General features: G+C 48.1%; 1 protein-coding gene across 1 annotated transcript; it reads right to left on the minus strand.

Annotated features, from left to right (window-relative positions):
* Positions 1-4,375: 4,375 nt before the first annotated feature.
* On the minus strand, positions 4,376-16,201 carry LOC135533497 (rho guanine nucleotide exchange factor 18-like). Its single transcript, XM_064960796.1, has 7 exons — positions 16,131-16,201; positions 13,062-13,190; positions 12,916-12,952; positions 12,426-12,787; positions 10,363-10,564; positions 9,737-9,835; positions 4,376-9,294 (listed from the first exon to the last, which is right to left on the minus strand). The coding sequence occupies exons 2-7, from the start codon at positions 13,164-13,166 to the stop codon at positions 9,161-9,163; spliced, it is 939 nt and encodes a 312-aa protein (XP_064816868.1). The 5' UTR covers positions 13,167-13,190; positions 16,131-16,201; the 3' UTR covers positions 4,376-9,160.
* Between the last annotated feature and the right edge of the window lie 2,247 nt (positions 16,202-18,448).

Here is an 18,448-nt window from a genome sequence, read left to right on the forward strand (position 1 = left end):
GGCCAGGGTGTGACATGGGTTTATTGTTTGTTGTATTTAGTGGGGTTTTTTAGTTCTTGGGATTGTAGCTGATTAGGGGTGTGTGTTTCATAGGTTTGGCTGCCTGAGGCGGTTCTCAATCAGTCAGGTGATTCTCGTTGTCTCTGATTGGGAACCGTATTTAGGTAGCCTGGGTTTCGCTTTGTATTTCGTGGGTGATTGTTCCTGTCTCTGTGTTAGTTTCACCAGTCAGGCTGTAATAGGTTTCACGTTCCATTTTGTTGTTTTGTATTTATTCGTTATTTCATGTATAGTTTCGTTATTTGTTTTCACTAATAAACATGTAACAAACACGCTGCATTTCGGTCCGACTCTCTTTCGACAAATGAAGAACGTCGTTACAGAATCACCCACCACACACGGACTGAGCAGCGTGTCAACAGGCAGGAGCAGCCCAAAGAGGAGCAGCCCAAAGAGGAGCCGTGTATTAAGGATTTCTGGACATGGGAGGAAATCCTTGACGGGAGAGGACCCTGGGCTAAACCAGGGGAGTGTAGCCGCCCAAAGGTGCAGCAGGCGAAGAGGAAACAGGAGCTGGAAGGAAAAGGACCCTGGGCTCAGCCTGGTGAATATCGCCGTCCTAAGGAGGAACTAGAAGCGGCTGAAGCGGAGAGGTGCTGGTATGAGGAGGCAGCACGGCGACGTGGATGGAAACAGGAGCAGCCCAGAATGGAGTACAGTATGGATATTACGACGTGGGAAGAAATAGACAGGTGGGCGGCCGACCCAGAGAGTGCCGGAGCCCGCCTGGGATTCGCTGGAGCAGTGCGAAGAGGGCTATAGGAGAATGGAGTCGAAAAAAAAAAGACACGGCGGCGCAGAGCGAAGCCCCAAAAATTTCTTGGGGGGCTCAGAGGGGGAGTGGCTGAGTCAGGAGACAGACCTGAGCCAACTCTCCCTGTTTATCGTGAAGAGCCAAGGAGGAGACCAGAATCGGTGTTGGAGGTGAGCGAAGCAGAGACTGTGAAGGAGTTAATGGGGAAATTGGAGGAGAAATTAATGAGGGAGTTGCTAGTTTGGTGCTTTAGGTACAATATTCGTCCGACGGAGCGTGTCGGGGATTTAATGGCACCTGGGTCAGCGCTCCATACTAGTCCTGAGGTGCGTGTTAGTCGGCTGGTGAAAAATGTGCCAGCCTCACGCACTAAGCCTCCTGTGTACCTACCTAGCCTTGCATGTCCTGTGCCAGTCCTGCTCTCAGGCTCTCCAGTACACCTTCACGGTCCAGTCCATCCTGTGCCACCTTCACACACTAGTCCTCCGATGGTAGCTCCCGCACCAGGCTTCCTGTGCCTGTCCTCTATCCAGTACCACCTCCACACCCCAGCCCTCCGGTAGCAGTTCCCCGCACTAGGCTTCCTGTGCGTGTCCTCGGCCAAATACCACCAGTGCCAGCACCACGCATCAGGCCTTCAGTGCGCCTCGCCTGTTCAGCGCAGCCAGCGCTTTCTCCCTCTCCTGCACTGTTGGAGTCCCCCGCCTGTTCAGCGGTTCTAGAGCCTTCCTCCTCTACAGCGCTGCCGGAGCAGCTAGAGCTGCCAGTTTGCATGGAGCAGCCAGAGCTGTCAGTCTGCATAGAGCAGCCAGAGCTGCCAGTCTGCATGGGGCAGCCAGAGCTGTCAGTCTGCTTAGAGCAGCCAGAGCTGTCAGTCTGCATGGAGCAGCCAGAGCTGCCAGTCTACATGGAGCATCCAGTGTTGCCAGTCTGCAAGGAGCTGCCAGTCTGCATGGAGCAGCTAGAGCTGCCAGTCTGCATGGAGCAGCTAGAGCTGCCAGTCTGCAAGGAGCTGCCAATCTGCAAGGAGCTGCCAGTCTGCATGGAGCAGCTAGAGCTGCCAGTCTGCAAGGAGCTGCCAGTCTGCATGAAGCAACCAGAGCTGCCAGTCTGCCTGGAGCAGCTAGAGCTGCCAGTCTGCAAGGAGCTGCCAGTCTACATGGAGCAGCTAGAAGTGCCAGTCTGCAAGGAGCTGCCAGTCTGCATGGAGCAGCCAGAGCCGCCAGTCTGCATGGTGCAGCCAGAGCCGCCAGTCAGCATGGAGCAGCCAGAGCCGTCAGTCTGCCAGGATCTGCCAGTCAGCCAGACTCTTCCAGATCCGCCAGTCAGCCAGACTCTTCCAGATCCGCCAGACAGCCAGACTCTTCCAGATCCGCCAGACTCTTCCAGATCCGCCAGACTCTTCCAGATCCGCCAGACTCTTCCAGATCCGCCAGACTCTTCCAGATCCGCCAGACTCTTCCAGATCCGCCAGACTCTTCCAGATCCGCCAGACTCTTCCAGATCCGCCAGACTCTTCCAGATCCGCCAGACTCTTCCAGATCCGCCAGACTCTTCCAGATCCGCCAGATCAGCCAGACTCTTCCAGATCCGCCAGATCAGCCAGACTCTTCCAGATCCGCCAGTCAGCCAGACTCTTCCAGATCCGCCAGTCAGCCAGACTCTTCCAGATCCGCCAGTCAGCCAGACTCTTCCAGATCCGCCAGTCAGCCAGACTCTTCCAGATCCGCCAGTCAGCCAGACTCTTCCAGATCCGCCAGTCAGCCAGACTCTTCCAGATCCGCCAGTCAGCCAGACTCTTCCAGATCCGCCAGTCAGCCAGACTCTTCCAGATCCGCCAGTCAGCCAGACTCTTCCAGATCCGCCAGTCAGCCAGACTCTTCCAGATCCGCCAGTCAGCCAGACTCTTCCAGATCCGCCAGTCAGCCAGACTCTTCCAGATCCGCCAGTCAGCCAGACTCTTCCAGATCCGCCAGTCAGCCAGACTCTTCCAGATCCGCCAGTCAGCCAGACTCTTCCAGATCCGCCAGTCAGCCAGACTCTTCCAGATCCGCCAGTCAGCCAGACTCTTCCAGATCCGCCAGTCAGCCAGACTCTTCCAGATCCGCCAGTCAGCCAGACTCTTCCAGATCCGCCAGTCAGCCAGACTCTTCCAGATCCGCCAGTCAGCCAGACTCTTCCAGATCCGCCAGTCAGCCAGACTCTTCCAGATCCGCCAGTCAGCCAGACTCTTCCAGATCCGCCAGTCAGCCAGACTCTTCCAGATCCGCCAGTCAGCCAGACTCTTCCAGATCCGCCAGTCAGCCAGACTCTTCCAGATCCGCCAGACAGCCAGACTCTTCCAGATCCGCCAGACTCTTCCAGATCTGCCAGACTCTTCCAGATCTGCCAGACTCTTCCAGATCTGCCAGACTCTTCCAGATCTGCCAGACTCTGCCAGACTCTTCCAGATCTGCCAGACTCTTCCAGATCTGCCAGACTCTTCCAGATCTGCCAGACTCTGCCAGACTCTTCCAGATCTGCCAGACTCTTCCAGATCCGCCAGTCAGCCAGACTCTTCCAGATCTGCCAGACTCTTCCAGATCCGCCAGACAGCCAGACTCTTCCAGATCCGCCAGACTCTTCCAGATCCGCCAGTCAGCCAGACTCTTCCAGGTCCGCCAGTCAGCCAGACTCTTCCAGATCCGCCAGTCTCTTCCGGATCCGCCAGTCTCTTCCGGATCCGCCAGTCTCTTCCGGATCCGCCAGTCTCTTCCGGATCCGCCAGTCAGCCAGACTCTTCCGGATCCGCCAGTCAGCCAGACGCTTCCGGATCCGCCAGTCAGCCAGACGCTTCCGGATCCGCCAGTCAGCCAGACGCTTCCGGATCCGCCAGACTCTTCCGGATCCGCCAGACTCTTCAGGATCCGCCAGACTCTTCCGGATCCGCCAGACTCTTCCGGATCCGCCAGACTCTTCCGGATCCGCCAGACTCTTCCGGATCCGCCAGTCGGCCGGACTCTTCCGGATCCGCCAGTCGGCCGGACTCTTCCGGATCCGCCAGTCGGCCGGACTCTTCCGGATCCGCCAGTCGGCCGGACTCTTCCGGATCCGCCAGTCGGCCAGGATCCGCCAGTCGGCCAGGATCTGCCGGATTCAACTGCCTGGCTGGGCTTCATCTCGGTACTGGGCTTCTTCTCGGTACTGGGCTTCTTCTCGGTACTGGGCTGCCCCTCAGTCCCGGGCTGCCCCTCAGTCCCGAGCTGCCCCTCAGTCCCGAGCTGCCCCTCAGTCCCGAGCTGCCCCTCAGTCCCGAGCTGCCCCTCAGTCCCGAGCTGCCCCTCAGTCCCGAGCTGCTCCTCAGTCACGAGCTGCTCCTCTGTTATGTAGGTTTCTGGGTGAGGACTATTCGGCCATGGTCGGCGGTTAGGGTGGATCATCCCAGGACGCGAAGGGGAAGAACAATGACATTTATGAAGTGGGGTCCACGTCCGGAGCCGGAACCGCCACCATGGACAGACGCCCACCCGGACCCTCCCTATGGTTTTGAGGTGCGTTCGGGAGTCCGCACCTTAGGGAGGGGGTTCTGTCACGCCTTGGTCTTAGTATTTTGTGTTTTAGTTTATTAGTTGGTCAGGCCAGGGTGTTACATGGGTTTATTGTTTGTTGTATTTAGTGGGGGTTTTTAGTTCTTGGGATTGCAGCTGATTAGGGGTGTGTGTTTCATAGGTTTGGCTGCCTGAGGCGGTTCTCAATCAGTCAGGTGATTCTCGTTGTCTCTGATTGGGAACCGTATTTAGGTAGCCTGGGTTTCGCTTTGTATTTCGTGGGTGATTGTTCCTGTCTCTGTGGTAGTTTCACCAGTCAGGCTGTAATAGGTTTCACGTTCCGTTTTGTTGTTTTGTATTTATTCGTTATTTCATGTATAGTTTCGTTATTTGTTTTCACTAATAAACATGAGTAACAAACACGCTGCATTTCGGTCCGACTCTCTTTCGACAAACGAAGAACGTCGTTACATTTTTTTTTATTTTTACTTAATACATTTGCTAAATATTTGTGGGGTGCATCCCAAATGGCACCCTGTTTCCTTCATAGTGCACTACTTTTGAACCAGGGTCCATTTGGGACTCAAGCCGTGCTTGACTTGGGCAGGAGCTCTCCGGAACTGAATATCGGCACCTCAGAAGTTTCTACTGTTTCAGTTCCTGCACTTCAATATAAACAGTTCCTGAACCTCTGATAGAAAATTAGGTTAAAAGTATTGTTGAGTTCCAGCACCTAAATATAAACAGTGCCGGCACCTATACTAAACAAAAAATATATATAAAACGCAATATTTAAAGTGTTGGTCCCATGTTTCATTAGTTGAAATAAAAGAAACCAGAAATATTTCATACACACAAAATGCTTATTTCTCAAAAAAAGTTGTGCACAAAATTTGTTTACATCCCTGTTCGTGAGCATTTTTCCTTTGCCAAGATAATCCATCCACCCGACAGGTGTGGCATATCAATATGTTGATTAAACAGCATGATCATTACAGGGGTGCACCTTGTGCTGTGGACAATAAAAGGCCAGTCAAAAAAAATAATTTGCAGCAAAGAAAACAAGTGATAAATACAAAAAAACTAATGAAATAAAAGTGTGCAGATGTTATGAAAACCACACCACGATATACAATACATATGTACAAAATAACAAATATTTGTTAAAACATAAAACCTACTAATTATAAATGTATGAAGAAATTGATCAGTAATCATGAAAAATGTGCAGTTCTGACACACAACGCAATGCCACAGATCAAGTTGAGGGAGCGTGCAATTGGCATGCTGACTGCAGGACTGTCCGCCAGAGCTGTTGCCAGAATGTTAACCATAAGCCGCCTCCAACGTCATTTGTAGAGAATTTTGCAGTACATCTAACCGGCCACACAACCAAAGACCACGTGTAACCACGCCAACCCAGGACCTCCACATCCGGCTTCTTCACCTGCGAGATCGTCTGAGACCAGCCACCCGGACAGCTGATGAAACTGAGGAGTATTTCTGTCTGTAATAAAACCCTTTTGCGGGCCATTCTGATTGGCTGGGCCCAGGCCCACCCATGGCTGCACCCCCACCCAGTCAGGTGAAATCTATAGATTAGGGCCAAATTAATTCATTTCAATTGACTGATTTCCTTATATGAACTGTAACTCAGTAAAATCTTAGAAATGTTTGCATGTTGCGTTTATATTTTTGTTCAGGATAGTTTGAGCATACAACATAGTAAAATAAATAATGCAAATACTGAGCTGTCTTTTTTGCTAATCTTTATCAAGGGTGCCAATAATTCCTGACCCCACTGTATATTCTGTAGCTAAACAGAGTAGATTTTAGTTTTTTGTTGTTCCCGTTCATTTCATCACAGCCACGAGTCCATAAACACAGGAAGGACCTGGTCAGTACTGGAAATATAGGTGGATGTTCCCCTGCATCAACCAATGGTTGCGTGCCACATCATCGACTGTTCCTTCGGGCATCAGATTGCTATAACATGTGGTTAGCTGATGCGTAAAATACCTATACCTAAGATCTGATGTGTCACCAACATATTAGCAGAGGAACACCACTATTTTAACAGTCTGCTAGAGGTCAAAGGATAGGGGTTAGAGATAAGAAGTCAAGTCATGACGGAAGAAGCTGGTTGGTTAGGGAGAGTGCCCTATCAGATTCATCTGCACACTATTTTGCAGCCAATGAGATGAGATATTCACCAGGGTTATTTGATGACGTCACCAGATGGTTTTTAAAACATCTGAGGAGGAATACGCCAAAATAAATAAACAAAAGCATTTCATCCTCTGCATGGCTTCGTCATTGCCAACCTCAGAAATATATAGTCACCATTCTTCTTCTGTTGCTAATATAGAACATTAAGTTGGTGGTATATGACCTGGCAGTAGCAAGAGTTGTACTGCAACTGAATATGAATGACCCTCTTCATTCTGGCCCCGTCTCAAATTACACTCTCACGGCAGTCAGACTCTCTAGCCTTCTCTCCACAATGTGTGCCTGCCTTGCCGATGAGACGAGAGCCAAGGGAGGCGCTGCACTGCTGTGTGAATGTTAAGTTCTGAATGGAGAGTCTGTCTGACTGGGAGAGTCACTGCTGTGTTAATGTTAAGTTCTGAATGGAGAGTCTGTCTGACTGGGAGAGTCACTCCGGGAGCCAGAGGAGACTTCATCAGCGCTAACGGGCAGGACCAGGCACCCAGGTAGTGACAGGGCATCAAATCTCCACCGGCTCCCGGAGTGACTCACCCAGTCAGACAGACTCTCCATTCAGAACTCAAGCTACTGCCAGGTCATATACCACCAACTGAATGTTCTATATTAGCAACAGAAGAAGAATGGTGACTATAATTCTGAGGTTGCCGGTCAGAGGGGTTGTGACCTCTGACCTCATCCAAGTGTTTTGAAGCGAGAGGATGAAAGGAACCAAGGAAATACAATTGAGATTCACCCATTGAGGAGCTGAACTGGAAGCAAAACATACACGACTAACAATTACAGGCCACTGTTCTATTCTGTTGGGGAACAACAGAACTGCTTTGTCCTTGCGCTGCTTCACTGCTATTTCAGACTGGACATGGGATGGGAGGAAGTGAGTCATTCGGAGGTGACATTGAGGCCGGGGATTCAATCCGATTACGCCAATGCAGATTTTAAAGGAAACTATTGGATTGAACCCCGGCCTGACTTGACTGAGCTCTCCTTCTAGAAACAAACAGGCTGATTACAGGCAGCAGAATGATTTTTTATTCCTTCCATCGGCTGTGGATGGGAACCACAACAGTTTACCAGGACATCAACATCACAGCAGAATGTCCAGACCATATATATATATATATATATACGCAATAAGGTCAGAGGACATGTGGTATATGGCCAATATACCACGGCTAAGAGCTGTTCTTACAGACGACGTTACACAGAGTGCCTGGACACAGTCCTTAACCGCGGTATCATGGCCATGTACCACAAACCCCAGAGGTGCCTTATTGCTATAATAAACTGGTTAGCAACTTAATTAGAGCAGTAAAAACAAATGTTTCGTCATACCCGTGGCATACAGTGTGATATACCACGGCTATATCAGCCAATCAGCATTCAGGGTTGGAACCACCCAGGTTATAAGTAACAACAGCATAGTAGAAACAATAGAACATGTGTTATAGGGAGATTCCATTTTGAAGATAATTAACGACGTAATTAGAGCAGTAAAAACAAATGTTTTGTCACACGTGTTCTAATTCTATTCCCAGACTGTGTTCACTGGAAACTGTAACCATGAGCAACATCCTTCCAAACATCTCCCCGATAGAACATTGTTCAATAAGTTCCTTGGTTCCCAGAACAGAACCTTTTGACAGTTACACAATGAAGAAAACCATCTGGCAAAACGCTTTGCCTCTTGTTCAAAGTACACACATAAGATAGTTCTAACATTTCACTCTCGCACACAAACTTTCCTGTCGTTATAACTAAACTAAAACTTGACAACAATCCATGTTGATATGGGTGTGGAGAAGCTGTCTGACAAAATGCTGACAAAATGTCATGAAACCCTCTCCTGTAAACTTCATAACAAAAATCACAAAATGGCATAAACCACAGGAGAATTGGCATAATTTAGTACAGTAGTCATTATTATTCAGTGTTATAATACACCATAATTCCCATACCATAAGGGCCCATTTCCCAGACACAGATTAAGCCTAGTCTTGGACAACAAAAAAATTAAAAACTGGGAGAATCTCAATTGAGAATCTTTTTTTAGTGCTGGACTAAACTTAATCTGCATCTGGTAAACTGGTCAGTTTTACACCTCACAGCTAAATGAACATTTACTTCCATACATTATATGACATGAAGAAATACAAAACGAGGAACAGGTCAATTCAGATTTAAAAGAGTTTCTAATGCGCTCTGAGGTAACGTGCTTGGCACCTCAGACCTGTAAACAATTCAAAGTAATAACCAGCTTCCTAACATGAATTTATATCATCTTTAAAAAGGCTTAAAAACATAAAGACTTGAGTGCAGAGAGAGTTTAGAGACAAGCACTCATCCAAACAATAGAAATGAATTTTGGAAATGTGGAAATTCAACAGGAACAGTACCAGCAATTAGAAAGCCCAATCAGTAAAAATATATATAATCACATCTTTACTGTGAACAGAGCTTTGGCGGGCCAAATATAAATCACTCGTGGGCCGGTTTTGGCACATGGGCCGCCAGTTTCAGAGCCCTGGCTTAGGGTTTTGGTGTCGCCTGTGTCCTTACAGGTAGATAACGTGCTCCTTGGTTGGTTTGCTTACTATGTCTTTGGGGAAGGGTGGAGGGGAGGTGGAGGGACGTGGCTCTGGTTATTGGTCCTCATGCTGCTGCTGGACGACAGGGTCTGGGAGGGCTTAACGCTGGACAGGGGCTCTGGAGGACTGAAGAAATCATCTGAAGAGGCATAACAGCGTACGGTTAACTTAATTATTGTGTGTGTTAATTTACTTCCGAGATATTAAAACAGTAAAAATCAGACAATATGTATCTGGAACTCCCAAGGTTTCGTCTTAGATGATTGGTAGGTCCAGTGAGGGCTCTTACCTGATTGGTAGCATCAGTGAGGGGCTCTTGAGGGCCCGATTGGTAGCATCAGTGAGGGCTCTTACCCGATTGGTAGCATCAGTGAGGGCTCTTACCCGATTGGTAGCATCAGTGAGGGCTCTTACCCGATTGGTAGCATCAGTGAGGGCTCTTACCCGATTGGTAGCATCAGTGAGGGCTCTTACCCGATTGGTAGCATCAGTGAGGGCTCTTACCCGATTGGTAGCATCAGTGAGGGCTCTTACCTGATTGGTAGAATTAGTAACGGGTTTTTACCTGTGAGGGCTCTTACCTAATTGGTAGTTTCTCTGTGGGCTCACAGTCTTCTTCCCTCTCAGACTCTGATTTCCTGTCACTCTGATCGGCACCACCTGAGACATTTCTATGGACGCTGCAGGAGGAAAGACAACACTGCATCAGAACTATGGAGATCAGTGGAGGATGGAACAGAGCAAATGGAATGGCATCAAATGCATAGAAACCATGTGTATGATACCATTCCAGTGATTCCACTCCAGCCACAAGCCTCCTGTAATGGAGATATATGCCCACTGCTTTAACAGATCATAGAAAATATCAATATGGGGTAAATGTTATGATTTCCCTAGCACAGCTGAGGTCAAGAGGAAAGAGTAGGACTTCAAAACAAGTGCCCCAGTACATGACTAATAAACGGAAGGTTTGAGATTATAGGAGTGCCGTGTACAGTTCCGACCCGCGCCGTGTTCTGTTCCGACCCGCGCCGTGTTCTGTTCCGACCCGCGCCGTGTTCTGTTCCGACCCGCGCCGTGTTCTGTTCCGACCCGCGCCGTGTTCTGTTCCGACCCGCGCCGTGTTCTGTTCCGACCCGCGCCGTGTTCTGTTCCGACCCGCGCCGTGTTCTGACCTGAGCCGGGTTCTACTGAGCCGGGTTCTTACCTGCGCTGTGATTGCGCTTGTGGTGGGACCTCTTCTTACTGCTCTTCTCCTTGCCCTTGTTACCAAGGACAGCCAGCTTGGTGGGTATCTGCTGTTGCACGGCCCCTGGTTTGTGAACCACCTGGTTGGTTGTGCTGATCAGGTGGATGGGGAATTCTGGTTTAGAGGGCCCGGGGCTGATGCTCTCCCTGCGAGGGGGCACCTAAGATACGATAACGTAAAGTTATGAACTGTGAATGAACTACTGGAAAATGAGTTACAACACACAGCTATGGAGATCTAATTGGCAACAGTGTTGTACCGAGTGCACCGAATGGGAACATTACTATCCAGGGGCGGCAGAGTAGCCTAGTGGTTAGAGCGTTGGACGAGTAACCGGAAGGTTGCAAGTTCAAACCCCCGAGCTGACAAGGTACAAATCTGTCGTTCTGCCCCTGAACAGGCAGTTAACCCACTGTTCCTAGGCCGTCATTGTAAATAAGAATTTGTTCTTAACTGACTTGCCTAGTAAAATAAAGGTAAAATAAAAAAAATAAAAAATGTACATGGAAATTCAGCATGCAAAATACACAATATCAATACACTATTGAACAACACGTTACAATAGAAAAACACTGGGAAGTGAGCACATATTCACATAGTTGGTTAGGGTTGAAAAATACTGGTAACTTGACAAAGTACTATTTCCTGATTCCAGGAATCCTCTAACTGGGATTTCTAGAAAACCATGGTCGGTACAGTGCATTTGGAAAGTATTCAGACCCCTCAACCTTTTCCACATTTTGTTACGTTACAGCCTTATTCTAAAATGGATTCAATCATTTTTTCCCCTCGTAAATCTACACACAATACCCCATAATGACAAAGCAAAAACAGGTTTTTAAAATTTGTGCAAATTTTTAACAAATAAAAAACTGAAATACCTTATATACATAAGTACCTTTGCTACCTTTACTATGATACTCGAAAATTGAGCTCAGGTCCATCCTGTTCCATTGATCCTCCTTGAGATGATTCTACAACTTGATTGGAATCCATACGTGGTAAATTCAATTGATTGGACATGATTTATAAAAAGGCACACACCTGTCTATATAAGGTCCCACAGTGGACGGTGCATGTCAGAGTAAAAACCAAGCCATGAGGTCGAAGGAATTGTTGAAGGTTGTAGGTCCCCAAGAACACAGTGGCCTTCATCATTAAATGGAAGAAGTTTGGAACCACCAAGACTCTTCCTAGAGTTGCAGCACTCCACCAATTAGGCCTTTATGGTAGAGTGGCCAGATGGAAGCCACTCCTCAGTAAAAGGCACATGACAGCCCACAGCCCACCTAATGGATTCTCATACAATAGGAAACAAGATTCTCTGGTCTGATGAAACCAAGATTGAACTATAGGAGGAAACCTGGCACCAACCCTACGGTGAAGCATGGTGATGGCAGCATCATGCTGTGGGGATGTTTTTCAGCAGCAGGTACTGGGAGACTAGTCAGGATCAAGGGAAAGCTGAACAAAGATCCTTGATGAAAACCTGCTCCAGAGCTCTCAGGACATCAGTCTGGGCAAAGGTTCACCTTTTAACAGGACAACGACCCTAAGTACACAGCCAAAACAACGCAAGAGTGGGTTGGGGCAAGTCTCTGAATGTCCTTGAGTGGCCCAGCCAGAGCCCGGACTTGAACCCGATTAAACATCTCTGGAGAGACCTGAAAATAGCTGTGTAGCGACACTCCCCACCCAACCTGACAGAGTTTGAGAGGATCTGCAGAGAAGAATGGGAGAAACTCCACAAATGCAGGTGTGCCAATAAAGTACTGAGTACAGGGTCTCAACACTTATGTAAATGTGATATTTCAGTTGAATTTTTTTATAAAATTTGCAAAAATTTCTAAAAACCTATTCTTACTTTGTCATTATGGGGTAATGTGTGTAGATTGATGAGGGAAAAAACGATGTATTCAATTTTAGAATAAGGCTGTAATGTAAAAAAAAAAATGTGGAAGTAGTAAGGGGGTCTGAATACTTTCTGAATGCACTGTCCTATTACGTCCTATGTGGCTCACCTCCGGGGGCTGCTCCAGGAAAATGTTGGTGGCTACAGAGAGGCTGGGGGAGACAAGGACCTTGGGGATCTGGATCACCTCTCTTCCCTTCCTCCAATCAGCTGTCAGGTCCCCTCGGAAGGACTGGGAGAGGAGGGGAGGATCCCCTCGGAAGGACTGGGAGAGTGGAAGATCCCCTCGAAAGGACTGGGAGAGGAGGGGAGGATCCCCTCGGAAGGACTGGGAGAGGAGGGGAGGATCCCCTCGGAAGGACTGGGAGAGGAGGGGAGGATCCCCTCGGAAGGACTGGGACAGTTGGGGAGGATCCCCTCGGAAGGACTGGGACAGTTGGGGAGGATCCCCTCGGAAGGACTGGGACAGTTGGGGAGGATCCCCTCGGAAGGACTGGGACAGTTGGGGAGGATCCTCGGAAGGACTGGGACAGTTGGGGAGGATCCCTCGGAAGGACTGGGAGAGTTGGGGAGGATCCCTCGGAAGGACTGGGAGAGGAGGGGAGGATCCCCTCGGAAGGACTGGGAGAGGGGAGCCTGAGGAGAAGAATAGAATGTCCGGATGATGTAAACACCTACAAATACATCAACAACAGCTCCTCACACTATTGGTCCTCAGTTCTTAACGACCACACCACATCCCCACCTGCTGAGCTTTGAAGTTAAAACTCCCAGGGTTGGTGACGGTCTTGTTCAGCTTCAACTTCATCTGTGTATTGAGGTGTTCCTTCTGTTTTTCCACCGTCCTCATTGACTCCCTCAGCCTTTCCAGATCCTGTTGGTACGTTACATGACAAAGGGAAATTACTTTGAATAAACAGATTTTGTCACATACACCGGATAGGTGTGTTGTTTTACAGGGTCAGCCATAGTAGCACGGTGACCCTGAAGCAAATTAGGGATAAGTGCCTTGCTCAAGGGCACTGGCAGATTTTTCACCATGTCGACTCGAGTATTCGAACTAGCAACCTTTCGGTTACTGGTCCACTGCTCTGACTGCTAGGCTACCTTCCGCTGTCAGCAACATACCACACTACATCTGACTACTGGCTTGCCTCTGAAGCTATGCAGGGTTGGTCCTGGTCGGTCCCTGGATGGGAGACCAGATGCTGCTGGAAGTGGTGTTGGAGGGCAGGTAGGGGCCACTCTTCCCTCTGGTCTTCTAGGCTACTATCCATACATGTTGTCAGTCACCGTGCACTGTGTGAGGGTATTGTGGCTGTTGTTTAAGGAAATGGCTGAAAGCATTGGACTACCCCTTTGTTAGCCTAAGAGGTATTTTTTAGAGAACTGATTATATAACAACGCTTTAGTCCACAATTTTCCAGAGCGGCGCAAGTGGTCTAACACCCTGGTCCCATCCAGGCTGTATCCTGCGGTCTAAGACCCTGGTCCCATCCAGGCTGTATCACAGCGGTCTAAGACCCTGGTCCCATCCAGGCTGTATCACAGCGGTCTAAGACCCTGGTCCCATCCAGGCTGTATCACAGCGGTCTAAGACCCTGGTCCCATCCAGGCTGTATCACAGCGGTCTAACACCCTGGTCCCATCCAGGCTGTATCACAGCGGTCTAACACCCTGGTTCCATCCAGGCTGTATCACAGTGGTCTAAGACCCTGGTTCCATCCAGGCTGTATCACAGTGGTCTAACACCCTGGTTCCAACCAGGCTGTATCACAGTGGTCTAACACCCTGGTTCCATCCAGGCTGTATCACAGCGGTCTAACACCCTGGTCCCATCCAGGCTGTATCACAGTGGTCTAAGACACCACAGATACCCTGGTTTGAATCTAGCCTGTATCACAACCGGCCGTGACTGGGAGTCCCATAGGGCGGCGCACAATTGGCCCAGCATCCGGGTTTGTCCGGTGTAGGCCGTCATTGTAAATAAGAATTTGTTCTTAACTGACTTGCCTAGTTAAATAAAGGTTAAATAAAGGTTATATATATATATAGTTTTTTTTTTTCAAATGCTTTTCATGCTAGAAACAAGCTGAACAATGCTGTGAAAGACGTGACTCCGATGCATAAGGGATATCTTTGGTTTGTCTCTATCACATTCAGATATCTTTGGTTTGTCTCTATCACATTCAGATATCTTTGGTTTGTCTCTATCACATTCAGATATCTTTGGTTTGTCTCTATCACATTCAGATATCTTTGGTTTGTCTCTATCACATTCAGATATCTTTGGTTTGTCTCTATCACATTCAGATATCTTTGGTTTGTCTCTATCACATTCAGATATCTTTGGTTTGTCTCTATCACATTCAGATATCTTTGGTTTGTCTCTATCACATTCAGATATCTTTGGTTTGTCTCTATCACATTCAGATATCTTTGGTTTGTCTCTATCACATTCAGATATCTTTGGTTTGTCTCTATCACATTCAGAGTCTTCGCTACAACCTTCTGTTGCTGAGGAGACAAAACATGTACTTTGCTTGGGAAGTAATGTGTGATTCTGTCACTTTCAATTGACATTCAATATTTCAACACGCTATTAAACAACATATTAACTCTAAATCAGTCAGGAGCCAGCCAGGTAGCCTAAGAAGGAACAAACAAATGTATTATTTAGGCTATATTATTATTATTATTATTTCAAGGCCATTTAGGAAATCCATTATGAAGCATTTGAGACATGCAAGAAGCTAGCAGGAGCGCTTAGCATTTCAACAACATGCCTATGCATGTATTTACTATGATGAAATACTACATTTAAAAAATACTTTGAATTAAATAATAATTAAATGAAAAATGTCTTATTAGACTATACGGTCAGTCATTCTACAGTGCCTTTTGAATTGACTTTTAAAAACACGAGTTTGGCCAGTCTCTGGTTTGAGGATCATGTGGTGAGCTATGCATGCCTAGTTTGTTAAATTTAGCCTAGCAGAGGCTCTTATATTTCCGTGCCCTAATCACAGCCAACACAAATCTATTTTGTAACAACAGTATCATGGAATGAATTACAAAATGCTAGTTTTGCATATGAAAAAAAGTTACAAGTGTATATTGGCCTACCTGATGATATGCGGCTGCTGTGTTAAACAATGAAGGGTTTCTGTTGAAATTCATTGATGATCAGATACTTCAGTCATAACTGGTTCTGTTCTGATATATTTTTACACTCGATAGACAACTTTACCACTGGTAGACTGTCCTCTTTTTTTAAACAATAGCCTGTATAGAAATTAAAAGGTATTTGGCACTGCAGTATGTGCACATTCGTTGTCATGCTCTGTTGTGGTATTAAAATAGATTCTGCTCGTCTACAGTCACGTAGAAATGACATAGAATTGCATGAAATGCGTTCATAAAAAGGCACATTTTTCTTGGCCTGCAAAAATATGATAGATGAATTTAGTGCTTTTATTACAACAGAACTTTCTTCACCCCTACTCTTGTCCGCGGTAGTCTGAATTGACAACCTTCTGGGTACTTTGCCATGTAATGCTTACAAAACGAAGAACAGTTTCTAAAACTGAATATCTAAGACTCTGGTTTGTCCTGGGAATGAGGGTAAATGATTGGCATGTTCTATGCTATCCATTTTATGTTTTAATTATTATTTGGGGTATAGGGGAGGATCACTTTTTCAAGCGTTCAGGGAGGGTAAAAATATATTTTCACTGAAGGAGGGCCATCCATTTTCATTTCAGAGAGGTCAGATTTTCTCCTGTATATTATTATATTGTAAGGAAGCAGCAACCTGTTGGTATGTCTCTCTGTCTCTCCAGCTCCTCTCTCTCCATCTCTAGTTTCTTCTCCAGTCTCCTACACTCCTCCTCTCTCTGTCTTAGCTCCGCCTCCAGGACCTCCGCCTGCAGCCGGTGACGCTCCCGCTCCTTCTCCCAGCGAGCCTGGGGATAGAGATAGAGAGAGATGGAGAGAGGGGGAGAGAGGGAGAGAGAGGGAGAGAGAGAGAGAGATGGATGAAAGATGAGATGGAGAGATGAGATGGAGAGATGAGATGGAGAGATGAGATGGAGAGAGAGAGATGAGATGGAGAGAGAGAGATGAGATGGAGAGAGAGAGATGGAGAGAAGGAGAGAGAGAGATGGGAGAAGGAGAGAGAGAGATGGAGAGAGAGAGATGGAGAGAGAGAGATGGAGAGAGAGAGAGATGGAGAGAGAGAGAGATGGAGAGAGAGAGAGATGGAGAGAGAGAGAGATGGAGAGAGAGAGATGGAGAGAGAGAGAGAGATGGAGAGAGAGAGATGAGACAGATCCACTACATCAGGGGTATTCAACTCTTAACTTATGAGGCCCGGAGCCTGCTGGATTTCTGTTCTACCAGATAATGAATTGCACCCACCTGGTGTCCCAGGGCTAAATCAGTCCCTGATTAAAGGGGAATCACCCACCAGGTGTCCCAGGGCTAAATCAGTCCCTGATTAGAGAGGAATCACCCACCTGGTGTCCTAGGGCTAAATCAGTCCCTGACTAAAGGGGAATCACCCACCTGGTGTCCCAGGGCTAAATCAGTTCTTGATTAAAGGGGAATCACCCACCTGGTGTCCCAGGTCTAAATCAGTCCCTGATTAGAGAGGAATCACCCACCTGGTGTCCCAGGGCTAAACCAGTCCCTGATTAGAGAGGAATCACCCACCTGGTGTCTCAGGGCTAAACCAGTCCCTGATTAGAGAGGAATCACCCACCTGGTGTCCCAGGTCTAAATCAGTCCCTGATTAGAGAGGAATCACCCACCTGGTGTCCCAAGGGCTAAATCAATCCCTGATTAGAGAGGAATCACCCACCTGGTGTCCCAAGGGCTAAATCAGTCCCTGATTAAAGGGGAATCACCCACCAGGTGTCCCAGGGCTAAATCAGTCCCTGATTAGAGAGGAATCACCCACCTGGTGTCCTAGGGCTAAATCAGTCCCTGATTAGAGAGGAATCACCCACCTGGTGTCCCAAGGGATAAATCAGTCCCTGATTAAAGGGGAACCATGAAAAAAAACAGTGGATCTGACTTCGAGGTCCAGAGTTGAATTTGAATTTCCCTACCTCCGTTTCCCTAACACAATAAACTGTATTGTACCTGGTTTTGACGGTGCTGTGTCTGCAGCTTGTGGAAGTTGGCCACCTCTTCTCTCTGTTTCTCCAGGTTACGTTGTTTCTCCTGCTCCAGGAGCATGTTGCCTCGGTTACGACCCGGACGCTCATGCACCAAATTAGAGGCACGCTGGAGCTCAATGTGGCTGTCCTGCTGGGAGACGATGGCCTACGGAGAGGGACAGTGGACATATTTAACACCAGGAGGCAGAGGGCATATGATGGCCTACAGAGAGGGACAGTGGACATATTTAACACCAGGAGGCAGAGGGCATATGATGGCCTACGGAGAGGGACAGTGGGCATACTTAACACCAGGAGGCAGAGGGCATATGATGGCCTACAGAGAGGGACAGTGGACATACTTAAAACCAGGAGGCAGAGGGCATATGATGGCCTACGGAGAGGGACAGTGGACATATTTAACACCAGGAGGCAGAGGGCATATGATGGCCTACGGAGAGGGACAGTGGACATACTTAACACCAGGAGGCAGAGGGCATATGATGGCCTATGGAGAGGGACAGTGGACATACTTAACACACAGGGAGTGGCAGGGGGACACACTTCAGACTAGGGAGAGGCAGGGGGACACAGGGAGAGGCAGGGAGACACACTTCAGACGTAGGGAGAGGCAGGGAGGCATAGGGAGAGGCAGGGGGACACACTTCAGACTAGGGAGAGGCAGGGGGAGACACTTCAGACTAGGGAGAGGCAGGGGGACACAGGGAGAGGCAGGGAGACACACTTCAGACGTAGGGAGAGGCAGGAGACATAGGGAGAGGCAGGGGGACACACTTCAGACTAGGGAGAGGCAGGGAGACATACTTCAGACTAGGGAGAGGCAGGGGGACATACTTCAGACTAGGGAGAGGCAGGGGGACATACTTCAGACTAGGGAGAGGCAGGGAGACATACTTCAGACTAGGGAGAGGCAGGGGACACACTTCAGACTAGGGAGAGGCAGGGGGAC

The sequence above is a fragment of the Oncorhynchus masou genome, unplaced genomic scaffold (assembly GCF_036934945.1).
Source record: "Oncorhynchus masou masou isolate Uvic2021 unplaced genomic scaffold, UVic_Omas_1.1 unplaced_scaffold_2406, whole genome shotgun sequence".
NCBI lineage: Eukaryota > Metazoa > Chordata > Actinopteri > Salmoniformes > Salmonidae > Oncorhynchus > Oncorhynchus masou.

What these genes read in the sequence shown, in the direction of transcription:
- LOC135533497 (XM_064960796.1), bottom strand. Translation starts at nt 13,166, where the DNA reads ATGAGGACGGTGGAAAAACAGAAGGAACACCTCAATACACAGATGAAG. An exon ending in TCCTGGAGCAGCCCCCGGAG is followed by an intron (nt 10,565 to 12,425) that starts GTGAGCCACATA and finishes ATCGTATCTTAG; the next exon opens with GTGCCCCCTCGCAGGGAGAG. An exon ending in ACAGAGAAACTACCAATTAG is followed by an intron (nt 9,295 to 9,736) that starts GTAAGAGCCCTC and finishes ATGCCTCTTCAG; the next exon opens with ATGATTTCTTCAGTCCTCCA.